The sequence below is a fragment of the Haliotis cracherodii genome, unplaced genomic scaffold (genome assembly GCF_022045235.1).
Source record: "Haliotis cracherodii isolate W230 unplaced genomic scaffold, xgHalCrac1.p SCAF_24, whole genome shotgun sequence".
In the NCBI taxonomy this organism is placed as follows: Eukaryota; Metazoa; Mollusca; class Gastropoda; order Lepetellida; family Haliotidae; genus Haliotis; species Haliotis cracherodii.
Genome location: NW_027266280.1, coordinates 9,134,342 through 9,148,808, shown reverse-complemented (window position 1 = coordinate 9,148,808; position 14,467 = coordinate 9,134,342). Strand labels below are relative to the sequence as shown.

The following is a 14,467-nucleotide window of genomic DNA, read 5'->3' as shown; positions in this document are numbered from 1 at the left end:
CAGTTACCTCCCTTTACATGTACACTGGTTTACAGCGCATCTCATGTTATGGTCATGGCGGCAATAGAAGTTTGTGTGCTTGTTTCTCTTTCCCAGGTTGATGGTACACAACTGCTTATTTGGTTACATAGTTTGAACAAGCCCCCCCAAAAAAACCTCCCCAAAAGTCATTGCCTGAGAACTAATTCTTTTATCTTTTTAAGCCTAATATATCAGTGCATAATAGTAGCTTCCATAACTGACTCATTACAAAATGTATTTTACAAATAAGCATGTATTGTTCTTCATGACATTGCCAACATATCAACAAAGGGTGCAGTTTTATGACTCACAGTGAGGTATTTAAACCTCAAGATGTGTAGCATGATATTTTACATGCCAATTGTATTAAAAATATTCAACATAATGTATATACAAAAAACAAGGTTGGATAGGGGTCGTTTTCAGCCCACAAGAAATATCAAATTTAAAAGTTGCCTAAAAATCTGAAATATTGGTATGAAAATGATCAGATATGTTCAAATGGCAGACAACTAGCTTTAAGTGAGTGAGCTTGGTTTAACAACGATTTTAACAGTATTCCAGTTATATCATGGCATGTCAGGATAATGGGGAGGAAAGCCCGAAGAGATGCAGGTCTTAGTACAGATCAGGTGCTGACTTAGAAACTTAGAAACTTAATTGGGGTGAACTGGGATTCAAACCCATGAAAATATTTTTTGGCGTGCCCAAGGGACGCAACAGGGAATTGTGGTTAGACGACTGGGCCTTCCATACCCCCAAACTAGCTTTTAATTCTTTCTTACACTTTGGACTTAATCAAATAAACAAATATTGCTAAAAGGAGTGAGAAAGGCATATTTGTCGAAATTCAAAAGAAAAGTATTACCAAGTCCATGACTCGACAAAAATGTTTTAAATGTCTTACTGTTCATCCACATCCATGAAAAGATCAGCTCGGGCCAAAGACTTACTCATTTTCAAATATTAGAAAAACATTAATGAAAACTCTAAAATCAGCCTTTTTGCCCAAATTTAACCCTTACCTATATTGTCATAAGTCCCAAACATGCAACTGTTGTAATGAACCAAGTTGATTTCTCATTCATATGAACACATCTAGTAAATTTCATAACACTTTCAACAAATGTTGCTTCTTTCTTGAAAAAATGTAGATCCCGTCTGCCAAAAAAGGCCCTTAATCCACCTTGTCTTTTCTGTCACTTTCGAAAATGAAATTGTGAAAGTTTCAAAAGTTTGTATATGGTTTAATAAACTGGAATGTTATGTATATTTATATAAAAATCAAGCTAAAGAAACTGCATAACAAGTAGATGATTACTAACATACAATACCTAAATGGACTAAAGGGGAGATAATCGTAGATATATCTCAAATTACCTCCCCTGATGACTAAGTTTGGTTCTAGGTTTTCAGACCGGGAAGCCACAAACCGCTGCACACAAATGTCATGTACTGTACATCATGTTTGCTGTACACACTATCTGTTTTCAAAACAGAAACAGTTTCATGTCACGTTTGAACTAATAAAGCTTGAACATATGTTGGTGTATACAAATATGTATCATGCTAACAAAACTAACAGTCTTGGTTCTCAGGCACCGCCCACATCATCATAAAGTTTGCAACACGTTTCATTTTTATTTCCATTTTTAAAAAAACAAACCCAAAACCTTAAATATTCCAAGTCCATCGGTAGTCAAATACTGTATTCCTATATTTACTTATAAAGGAATACAATTCATGTAGTGAAGGTTGTACCCTTGAAGATCCGGGGTAGAATAGATCTTCAGCAACCCATGCTTGCCGTAAAAGGCGACTATGCTTGTCGTAAAAGGCGACTAACGGGATCGGGTGGTCTGACTCGCTGACTTGGTTGATGCATGTCATCGATCCCAATTGCGTGGTGCGATGCTCATGATATTAATCACTGGATTGTCTTGTCCAGACTCGATAATTTACAGACCGCCGTCATATAGCTGGAATATTGCTGAGTGTGGCGTTAAACAACCAACCAACCAACCAACCATCTTTCCCAGGTTGATTGTACACTACATTGTTAACTGGTTACACAACTGTTTATTTGGTTACATACTAGTTTGAACAACCGACACAGCCCGCTCTCACTATATTTTCAAAAGCCATTGCCTGAGAACCAATTCTTAAATGTTTTTAAGTCTCAAGGATTAAGACTAGATCAAGCATCTAGTTACAAATAATGGAGGCAATATTTATGTTCATGTCCATTGTTATACAACAACAATCAAACTCATAAATATTACTTATTAGACTTAAATAAGTACAAATTGAATTTGCCATCGCTGAAGATTTTTGATTGGAAGGACTAGCTTAGCTAATGAAGACAGACAGTTTGGCTGCGATTGGAACAAGATTATTAAGCAAACAAGCTCAATATTATTTCTGGAAGAATACATTTCAAATATTTCAATATTTCCAAAACATCTCTCAAGGAGTTGGACTAACTTCTCCATAGAAGAAGCATAGATATTCCATCCCAACCTTACAAAAAAACATACATGTACTAATCGGTGGTAACAAATTAATTAAAGAAACCATCAAAATGTTTCTCTGTCAATAATGGAGACTACATATATACTCACTGACAAAAGAAACGCAAATACCATATATGCTGGTTATTATGTAAAGAATTACTGATATTCAAGAGATATTAGATTGGTTCGATGCACAAAAAACATACTGTTATGTTGTGTCAACCGACGCTCATGAACGCATCAAGTGACGTTATAGATCCAGGACTCGAGACGCAACATTTGTCTCGTGCAGGATTAGCGTGTAAAGTTTGGAAATCACGTGCAGCATATTGTAATAAGAATAAGGACACTCTGTGGTAACACATGACTGATTGTTAGTTTTGTCATTAAGTGGTACACATTGGAAACATCTCTTCTTAATGTATATACTTCTCTATATGTTTCTATGGTTGCGTTTCTTTTGAGAGTGAGTATACTTCTAACATTATTCCTTGTCTTCAGGGAGCTACCCCATGTCAAACTCAGGTTGGGAAGAGCTGCCCTAGTCTAATAGACATAGCACCAGCATTGACAAACAACCTTCCAATACATCTTGATTAATGATCCTATGACTACATCGGAACACTAAACTGCTGGCATATCAGCCCAGCCACTGAAGCCGCTGCCTAAACTCTGCTGATCCAGTGTTTTACATCTCCATCCTAGTCTGATACAGACCCTGGACCCATTCGCGTCAATACCTTCGTTTCGAGCCAGATGCAATTAACCTGATGCTAATAATATCCATCCAATCAACACTCTGGGATTGTGTGAGTTTAGTGAGTGATTATTGCTTAACACTGCATCAACAATTGAGGTCCTAGGTAAGAGATAGGAGATGGAGGTTGTGATGCAACTTCAGAAACGAAGCTATGGCGATTGGGTCGAGGGTGTTAATAGAATGGATCCATAATACCCTGGATCAATGAGGATGCACCTATATATACGGCACTGGTCGTACATCAGAACCCTGTATGCAAGATACGCTATAGTTTAATTATTACACGCGGAAAGCGCATGTTAAATCTCCGATGTCAATACAATACATCGGAACTGTACATTCACACTTGGACAGTCATATTTTATGCATTAAGTACAAAGTTTACCATTCGAACATGGTGGAACATACAGTAAAAGGACAACATGGACGTACACAGGCTGGAGGGTTTACCGTTGGATGGTTCATCGAGATACTTTGTAAGTGTCTCATCCTATTTATAAACATGACATCATGAAACATTTGAACTTATCATTGCACATGGAAATCAATTCTAAATAGCCTTTTCCTCATAGCGAAAAATATAACACTTATTAGGGACTCTATTTATTTAAATATTTATTTCCTTGCAGATTGAGTGTTATTACTGTCTATTGCCTAAGGGACGCTGCTCTGAACAGACGACTGGGCCACCCGTACCCCCACCTATTATCTGAGATACATCTAAGATCTCTGCACATTCTCTATTTTCTTGAATGCTCCTCGTGTAAAAGTTGAATTTCCCTTCATTAAAAAATATATTTTCCCCATTTCAGCTGTTTTTATTCCCTGTTATAATGTTTAACAAAAACAGCATAAATATTGTTACAAAGTTTCAACCTTATAAAATGGAATATTTCCGCAAAACATGAATGCCCAGTGATAAGACAGGGGACTGTTTACTCCAGGGGACTGTTTACTCCTTGTAAATAATTCCATCTGTAACACCTAGTATCTGTCATCCTGTAAACAAACCGCTCATTACATGTGTAATTTAGTTACCATGGCGACACCTGCTATAAACAATGCCCATGTTAACACATCCATCTACCTGTATGTAAATACATATGAAATGAAGATGAAGTATTATTGCTTATGACCAATATTGTATAACGACAAAATACTCTTAAAATACAGCAAAGTTTATGTTTAAGAATCTACTTCTGAAACAGCATATGCAAACATTTGGAATGATTATTATGAATGTAAAATATTTTCATATCAAAGAAAGTCTTAACTTCAAAACTATATTTCATTCTTATGATTTGTGGCAATGAACACTTACTTTATAATAATTACTGTCCATGGCTAAGATTCTTGAATACCCTTACAGACGACATAGTTCAATAACAAATCACAGCCTGGCAAAGCAAGAAAGCATCTTTGTTCTTAACAGCTTGAGATCAAGTCTTCCCACACCTTTTCGGGTGGTACACCCAGCTTGCACTGGGGTAGCTTCCTGTGGCCTCCCAGCATGCACTAGTGCAGCTTCCTGTGACCTTCAAGCATACAATGGTGTCCTCCCAGCATGCACTGGGTGGTAGCTTCCTGTTGCCTCCCAGCATGCACTGGGTGCAACTTCCTCTCTGAATGCCTTGAAGTACACCTGCACTCTGACAGGAAATGATCACCTCCAACCGATCCAGTAACAGATATACACAATGAATAACAGTCATGACTTATATACACACTGAAGACAATGCCAGACTGGTGTCCTTCTTGAAACACTCTGTTGTCAAGGCTACCCATAATTCAATTTGTCAACATCAACTGTACAGCTATATACACAATGACATCCGGTCTGGGTGTGAGTACACAAACGATCTGAGCTCTCCAAGCCTCCAAGCTGCTGTCACCAGTGTCTGGAACACACACAGAAGTTGGGAAAGAGGCCAACCCCTCCACTTTCGAATTTCAACCTTCATGTCCTTATGCCTACAGAACTTAAAACGACAGGAAAATGATTTTTGGAAACGCTATAAGCACCTGCTTTTCCAAAAAGGTACACTTGCTGTTCTCTGGTCTGGTTACATTCAAGGACAAGTTTGTAAGACGATAGTCTTGATATGACATTTGAAGTGCTGAGATCGCTTTGTGCAATACAGCCCCAATGACAGTCAGTTCATCCCCGGAGTCAGGCTATTGTGGGCTTTGTTCTGGTGATGTTGTGTGGCCATTGGCCCGCTTCAGTTCTGTAATGGTTTCAAGACTAGAATTGCGATTGTTGGGAGTGTCCGTGTTATTGCTGGTGGGAGTGAATGGATTAATCTTGTATTTTTTGTAATATGCCACAGGGTCCCCGAAAAGCTCGTGTGGAAGCGGCACGCTGTGGCTAATGTACAAATGTAGGGCCTCGCACAACTGGTTGATCTTCTCGAACGTTGGCCTGTTGTCCGGTGACATCAGGCAGCACATGACGGCAAGCATAAAGAACGGTCTTGGACAATCCTCACAGAAACGTTTCTCGAACATCTCGACGTTTAGTCCGAAATCCATGGTTCTTGGAAGAAACTCTGGGTCTGCAAATACTCTGGAGATGACCTGTGAACAGAAGAGTGAGTGAGTGAGTGAGTGAGTGAGTGTGTGAGTGAGTGAGTGAGTGAGTGAGTGTGTGAGTGAGTGAGTGTGTGAGTGAGTGAGTGAGTGAGAGAGTGTGTGAGTGAGTGAGTGAGTGAGTGAGTGAGTGAGTGAGTGTGTGAGTGAGTGTGTGAGTGAGTGAGTGAGTGAGTGAGTGTGTGAGTGAGTGAGTGAGTGTGTGAGTGAGTGTGTGAGTGAGTGAGTGAGTGAATGTGTGAGTGAGTGTGTGAGTGAGTGTGTGAGTGAGTGAGTGAGTGAGTGAGTGTGTGAGTGAGTGAGTGAGTGAGTGTGTGAGTGAGTGAGTGAGTGAGTGAGTGAGTGAGTGAGTGAGTGAGTGAGTGAACAGGGTTTAAGCACCTCTTTGTAAAGTACATCAGCAATATCACAGAGTTATGAGTGACAAGTCGTAGGTTTAACCCTCTGAGAAAAATAAGGTGTGAACTTATATTGCGCCACACTCCAAAAACAAGTTGCATTCCATAGGGGAAGATGTGCACAGCACAGGGGATTACTCACAGACAATGATGCCGTAGGAGAAGACGTGTGCTACACTGGGGATTACTCACCTCACAGACAACGATGCCGTAGGAGAAGACGTCGACCTTCTCATCATACACGCCTGTCGTCATCATCTCGGGAGCCATCCAATAGGGACTGCCGACTACAGTGTAACGTTTGCGGCGGGAGAAACGTTTCTTGGATGAGCGGTTAGATTTGTCTCTGTCCTTTGTCTCCTTCTCCTTCTCTCGCCCCCAGAAAAACATGTCTCTCTGTCTGGGGATGATCTTTGCCAGACCGAAGTCTGCTACCACCACTCTCTTGTCCTGCAGAAACAACAGCGTAGTGAGAGATGGTATGGTGGTAACACCTCTTTGGTAACAGCAATTCAGTGAAACCCCACTGATCAAATTAAAACCAAAACACTGATGTACTTGGGCTGGGAGATAAAGATTGAAATCTGATATTGTTTTAAGATAATAAGGAATGTGATACATAAGGTATAATATCTTTATTAAATGAGTCTTCTGAAAAATATAGCATGGGTTCTCTTCAAACACTTTTTACACCAGTTGTAAGGGAACTAGTTTATGACACTTTAAAACCAGTTGTGAGGGAACTAGTTTATGACACTTTAAAACCAGTTGTGAGGGAACTAGTTTATAACAATCTTACACCAGTTGTGGGGTAACTAGTTTATAACAATCTTACACCAGTTGTGAGGGAACTAGTTTATGACACTCTTATACCAGTTGTGAGGGAACTAATTATTGACACTTTAATACCAGTTGTGAGGGAACTAGTTTATGACTCTTACCTCTCGGACCAGGCAGTTGTTGGAGTTGAGGTCTCGATGGATAATGTCCATGGAGTGGAGGTACGCCTACAACGACCAACATCATTGTCACAACATCATCAAGGAGCAACATACAGTGCATGATGTTATCATCAAAAAAATAAATACATAGTTCAAAAACATTTTGAAAAGGAATTGCTAGCTTTCGACCTCAATGAGACACAAAACATGGCTGTCATTCCTGGCCACTTTAACAAGTATTCAATTGGAACCAGTTATTCAAATGATGCCTAATGAAATATTTGGTAAAGACGACCTGCAAGACTACTAGATGTTACAAATCATTCATTATCCATTCAGAAAGTTACAACTGGCTTCTGTCAGAACTAACAGGAAGCAAACTGATCAAACAAAATAAACAGACACATCCACATCCTCTTACGACCAGGACAGGCTGCAGGAAATCCATAAAAGTATCAGCCCTATCTACAGGTGATCAGTGAAGGCAGGGTGGAATCACTGGTCAAATAGAACCAGGAAGTAGTAGTGGAGTTATCCCCCTTTGTCTCACCATCCCGGATGAGATGTCCCTGGCTATCTTGATCCTGTCCTCCCATGTGATGTCTTGCTCCATGTCCCGGAGCATGTCCGTCAGTGTCCCGCCAGCTACGAACTCTGTAGGACCCAATAAAACATCAATGACCAAGAAAAAGTCTTTTTCTCTCTCATTACTTTCCAAAATATGTCTGCCCTGTATGTCAGGTCTTATTAATCCTGACTGAAGAACATGACAAGGGCAGGTAACTCTACAATATTCACATCCTGGTTTTAATTTATTCAATAAAATAGTCTAAAATATCCTGATTTTACTACCACTAAAGGGAGTGGTCATTTATTACAGGGAAAGGGTAGTCGGTGAAATTATTATGGAACTGTACCAATTTTTCATTGTATGAGTAAGTGAGTGAGTAAGTAGTTTTTTTTACGCCGCTTTTAGCAATATTCCAGCAATATCATGGCAGGGGACACCAGAAATGGGCTTCACATATTGTACCCATCTTGGGAATCGAACCTGGGTCTTCGGCATGACGAGCAAACGGTTATCCACTAGGCTACCCCACCGCCCAAAATGGCCATGAATATGTTTTTCAAAATGGCTGCTGTGGCAACTGATAATTAAACTAATAAATTCTTCTCATGCTATAGTCTGTAAAACTTCTAGCACCTCATATGACAGCTTGGGTTGTATACTCCCCATTCAAGTTCACACTACAGCTACTTTTGATCACATCTAATACCGTCTGGTACTGTAGTTAGTAAATGTTCCAGAGGAGCTCATCGTTACCTGTGACTAGGTTGAGCTTCTTGTCCCGGTAAAGGACTCCCATAAACTTGAGCACACATGGATGGTCCAGATTCCGCAGCAGGGACACCTGGAACAGAGTGAGTGAGTGAGTGAGTGAGTGAGTGAGCGAGCGAGCGAGTGGCTTCCCATTGTCATTAGCCATACAACTGCACCAAAGGGTGTTTCAGTAATCTGAACCTGACTACCACTAGTACCAGTGGTTGATAGCATCAGTCTGCATCGAGGAAGGTAGTAGCTGATCAGCTTGATAGCATATTATATATAACCACCTTATGATTATCCCAATTGCAGCCTTAGACTGCCATGGTGTGCTGGGACACACCTAGCCCTCTCCCCAAATTTTGGACAAGCACCTGATCCCACATCTTACAGTACAACTGTTGCGATATAGCTCTATACTGTATTCGACGTAATAAGTGCCCAAGGCGCTCTCAAAATTAGAAATAGGGGGTGCTTATAAGAATATAATTTTGGTGAAAAAACAAAACAGAATTTGTGATTTGTCAAACGCAGAAAACGACTGCTCTCAGTATTTTACCCCCTTAGATATATATGTCTCTTACAAATAATTCTACCTGCATACTTGCACATATTACCTTACATATCTATGTATTTGTGATAACGCAACGTAAAAATGATCGTTGACGCCCATTGTTCCACACAGGAAGTACCGGTAATCAGCAGGTAATGTTGAAAAATAAAATATAAACATCCGTTTTGAGTTTGTGATTTTCAAATATTCCCTTATATTACTTAACTTTATTTTTCAGTGATAATGATGATATATTTAATGTTTATTACCACTTCTTTGTTTCAGCTACTCATTTGTAAAATTATGAATATTTTTTTTTCAAAATGTGTTTGTTGTTATTATGTCGGCTATGGTGCTGGTCATGATGGGTCACTAGTTCAACAATCGATATATCCAGCTTTGGAATGAAAATACTACAACTACCTATCTGAGATTAATTTATAAACATTTCTGAAGAAAATGTATGCAAATATCCTAAAAATCTAGTCTTTAATTAATCATCGTTTTCAGAAGTAACGTAACTTTGCAAAACAGCACTGCCACAAGCTAATTTGCATATCATGTGACTTTTTTCTCGGTTTTTAAACAAACGCTGAAATCAGAACAGACTGAAGCTTAACATATTGTTTTGAATAATTATTTGCTTAAACTGCGACTGTGAGGTGCACGACTATATATATTAAAGCATCAACGTGATCGTATCGCTACCTCTCCGTATGGCTTCGATGACATCACATGATGTAAACAAACGAAAACTACTCAAATGGAAATAGTTTTTCACGTTTTGAGATATTTCCTTATTGAAAGTTAACGATGACATATGTTTGTCTTGATGTGTAGACTTGTTAAAAAATGAAACAGAAAAAAATAAGATCATTCTTGCATTGATAAATATGAGTTGGCGTTGTCGCGGTCTGGGTAAAGCGGGTTCTATGGAACAGGATGAACGGAAGTTGTAAATATCGTAGGGACATGATTTCGCCAAAATTAAGTAAACATTATTGAATGAAATTGAATAACATTAATAAACTAGATTACAAACATAAGTCCAGTTATCATGGTTATACAGTGGACACTTAAATAGTGTAAGAAAAGGGTTACACTTGCGTAATTCAACAGATTTTTTAATTTTCGATGACGGATCATGACAGTCACATATATACGACCGCCTGAAATGGAAAGTCTGTGCGTATTATACACGAAAGATATATTTTCCCAGAATTTAATAGCCCATATGTAAGGGTGCACATAACAAACATGTGCATTTAAACTCAAATAAATAAGTCTTGTGTACACTGATCAATCGGAAGGGGTGCTTAATGGGATTGTTCACTTGCCAAATTATTAGCAAATATCACCATGGATATTAGGGCTGGGATGAGTCCAAATTTACTACCCGGGTACCCGACCCTCTATTACCCGACTACCCACTGCAAGTCTCAAGAGTAGGGAACAAAATGTCTGATTGGTAATTGTTTTACCGCAGCCCTGGCTAAAACTATTCACATACATGTATCAAACAATAGATCATGCGTTCACTGAAGTTGACTGAAACTTTATCTTTACTCACACATATACAAGTCCAAGGAATGTGTGCATCATCAGAAAGAAATGCGATCATTAGCTCCTTGTAGTGTAACCACTGAGCTACAATAAGTTTTTGTCATTAAACAATTATCACGTGACTAACCACGGGTCCTGGTAGTCCTGTAGGTACCCGGGTCCTACTCAGGACCCACCCGACCCGAGTACCTGAGTTACCCGTCCCAGCCCAAATGGATATCATGTCGAATATGGTAGTGCCTTTTCGAGATACAAGCTTTAATAAATCTCAGGACCAATTGAATTTTAAGTACAAGTAAGTTTAGAATAATTTATTACAAGTATTCCAGATCGACAGATTTATCACCATTATCAACAACAACGTTTACATATTTAACTGAGAACTATCTAAAACACATGCACTACGTAGCATCCACCATTAGTGGGTGTTCCGACAAGAGTACTCTCCCTTACCTCATGCAGGAAGCTCTTTTGACCCTCTTCATCAAACTTGAAGAGTTCCTTGAGCACCATGACTTCCCCTGTGACTCGGTGGGTAACCTGATGGAGACGAAAATACAAACACTCATTTTCATCTCTTATTTTCTGCACCCATTTCACATTCAAGAACAGATTTATGCTCACTGTCAAGTTCCTTATCATCCAACAAAAGTGAACATGAGTAACGGTTGGTAGAAACTGGGTCATAATACTGTTATCTCACCCATCCTGTCTAGAGCAGACAAACAAGTGGTTGATAACATGAGCATCAACCACCACACACATCAATCAGTCTGGGTCATAATACTGTTATCTCGCCCATCCTGTCTAGAGCAGACAAACCAGTGGTTGATAACATGAGCATCAACCACCACACACATCAATCAGTCTGGGACATAATACTGCTATCTCATCCATCCTGCCTAGAGCAGACAAACCAGTGGTTGATAACATGAGCATCAACCACCACACACATCAATCAGTCTGGGTCATAATACTGTTATCTCGCCCATCCTGCCTAGAGCAGACAAACCAGTGGTTGATAACATGAGCATCAACCACCACACACATCAATCAGTCTGGGTCATAATACTGTTATCTCGCCCATGCTGCCTAGAGCAGACAAACCAGTGGTTGATAACATGAGCATCAACCACCACACACATCAATCAGTCTAGGACATAATACTGTTATCTCACCCATCCTGCCTGGAGCAGACAAACCAGTGGTTGATAACATGAGCATCAACCACCACACACATCAATCAGTCTGGGACATAATACTGTTATCTCACCCATCCTGCCTAGAGCAGACAAACCAGTGGTTGATAACATGAGCATCAACCACCACACACATCAATCAGTCTGGGACATAATACTGTTATCTCACCCATCCTGCCTAGAGCAGACAAACCAGCGGTTGATAACATGAGCATCAACCACCACACACATCAATCAGTGACACACACTCAGGGAGGTTATTTACAAGTAGTTATCATTGTCAAAGCCACACAAATATTGCCAATAATCTGTCAGCCTAGGACTGTCCATTTCTTCCAGGATCCTCAAGTAAACTGAAGATATTGGGCATCACCTTCCCTTGACAATGACTGTCATTTCTTTGGTGACCCTCTTGGCATCTCTCCCCTCTAACTGATGACTGGCCCCTTACTATCCATCATTACAATTAATGAAAGGCCCCTGAGTATCCATCATTACAATTAATGAAAGGCTCATGCACTATCCATCATTACAATTAATGAAAGGTCCCTTACTATCCATCATTACAATAAATGACTGGTCCCTGACTATCCATCATTACAATTAATGAAAGGCCCCTGACTATCCATCATTACAATTAATGAAAGACCCCCAACTATCCATCATTACAATAAATGACTGGCCCCTGACTATCCATCATTACAATAAATGAAAGGCCCCTGGCTATCCATCATTACAACAAAGTGACTGGCCCCTGACTATCCATAATTACAATAAAATGACTGGCCCCTGACTATCCATCATTACAATAAATGACTGGCCCCTGACTATCCATCATTACAATAAAATGACTGTCCCCTGACTATCCATCATTACAATGAAATGACTGGCCCCTGACTATACATCATCACAATCAATGAAGGGCCCCTGACTATCCATCATTACAATAAATGAAAGCCCCTCACTATCCATCAGTACAATTTATGAAAGGCCCCAGTCCATTAGGGGCTCTTCATTAATTAGTACTTGATCCTTACAAGACAACCAATACACATTTTTTATATTGACCACCTAATCGTTATTGTAATCATCCCTTCAAACTCGCATGCAACTGACACAGAGTAAAGATATGATAAGCAGTCATCTATTGTTGGTCTTTGGGTGTGTGTTTGCTGTGTAAAGCCGAACTCAGCAATATTACAGCTATATGATGGCAGTCTGTTAATAATTGAGTCTGGACCAGACAATCCAGTGATTCATATTGTGAACAATCCTATCAGTTCGGGTACGATGACACGCCAGCAACCAAGTCACCATCAGACCATCAGATTCATGATGTCTCCCCTGGGGGCCATCTAAGCCGGAATCCCCATGGGGTTGTCCACAGTTTATCCCTGACAGGCTTCAGGCAACATCCCAGACACATACCTTGATGGCTTGGCCAAAGAACCCCTGCCCCAGCACATCCCCGATGATGAGGTCGCTGGCCCGGAAGACACGGTGGGACTGTGACTGCACCCGGAGGGAGTGAGACCTCCCCAGGTCGACGCTCTTCTGTCTGCAGGCGGGGACGGGGGAGGGGGACTTGCTGCGTCGTCGGGTCGGACTGTAGCTGAAATCATTCACACACATTAGCAGGACTCCTTTAAAGCCTTCACCGACCAGTAGGCATACTGTATCATTAAAAGATTTCCTGGCTACAGCATCTATCAGAGACTTATCTAGGACTCCAAAACTTAGAGCCTTTGACAAGCAAATTGGGGGAAATTTTGTTATTTTGTTCAACTATTTTTTAAAACCTGTTTTCTTAAATTCAGAGGTCTTTTAACATTGTATATTAACATTGCATTCAAGAATGTCAAACTAAGCATTTAAGCCTCTCAATATTGGTCCTGCCACCACTGATTTACAAGTGGACCCGACCAAGCCATCACATTACATGTGACAGGGGGGCACGGGTGGCCCAGGCGTCTAAGGCGCCGCGATTCGCTGTGCAGAGTTGCGTCCCTTGAGCACGCCAGGAACCTATGATTGTGGGTTCGAATCCCGGTTCACCCCGATTATGTTTCTAGGTTTGTCAGCACCATAACCGTGCTCATGGGTTTCACCGAAGTGGTAAACGTCTGAGACTTGCATGACTTCGGGCTTTCCTCCCACATTAAGCTGACTCGCCATGATATAACTGGAATGCTGTTAAAAGCGGCATTGAACCCAACTCACTCACATGTAACTGTATTACATTTTAATTCCAATTTTGGAATCTTTACTGATATTTGCTGCAGATTTATGGCTGCTTTCCAGCCTCTGAGCAGGTCTAGATATATCCCTGTCTATTGTTGTTTTATTGCAATGGACAGAAACTCACAGTTCAGGGCATTCTTATGGTAAGAGACTAACACACATCTAGTCTCTGAAATGAACAAGTCTTAGAGAATAGAGCCAGTTGTTGAATCATCTTTATAAAAATATAATAAAAAGGAGCCCAGAGATTCTTTTCATTGATACTGCAGTAACCTAGACTTGCAAAACATAATAGACCTGCTGTATTGGATATATTTGTATCAGGTCTCAGTATGACAGACTAAGTGATTAAGTGACAGTCTGAC

General features: G+C 40.2%; 1 protein-coding gene across 2 annotated transcripts in view; it reads right to left on the bottom strand.

The window, feature by feature from the left end:
- Positions 1-1,779: 1,779 nt before the first annotated feature.
- The window catches only part of LOC139472223 (LIM domain kinase 1-like), a 71,626-nt gene continuing 58,938 nt past the window's right edge, over positions 1,780-14,467 (bottom strand). For both annotated transcript variants that reach the window (XM_071254597.1, XM_071254598.1), the window contains 7 exons: positions 13,290-13,473; positions 11,116-11,202; positions 8,547-8,634; positions 7,773-7,876; positions 7,223-7,288; positions 6,474-6,731; positions 1,780-5,871 (listed from right to left, as the gene is read on the bottom strand). In XM_071254597.1, the coding sequence (XP_071110698.1) occupies positions 5,470-5,871; positions 6,474-6,731; positions 7,223-7,288; positions 7,773-7,876; positions 8,547-8,634; positions 11,116-11,202; positions 13,290-13,473 (1,189 nt within the window). In that variant the 3' untranslated portion in view covers positions 1,780-5,469. The remainder of the gene's footprint in view (positions 5,872-6,473; positions 6,732-7,222; positions 7,289-7,772; positions 7,877-8,546; positions 8,635-11,115; positions 11,203-13,289; positions 13,474-14,467) is intronic.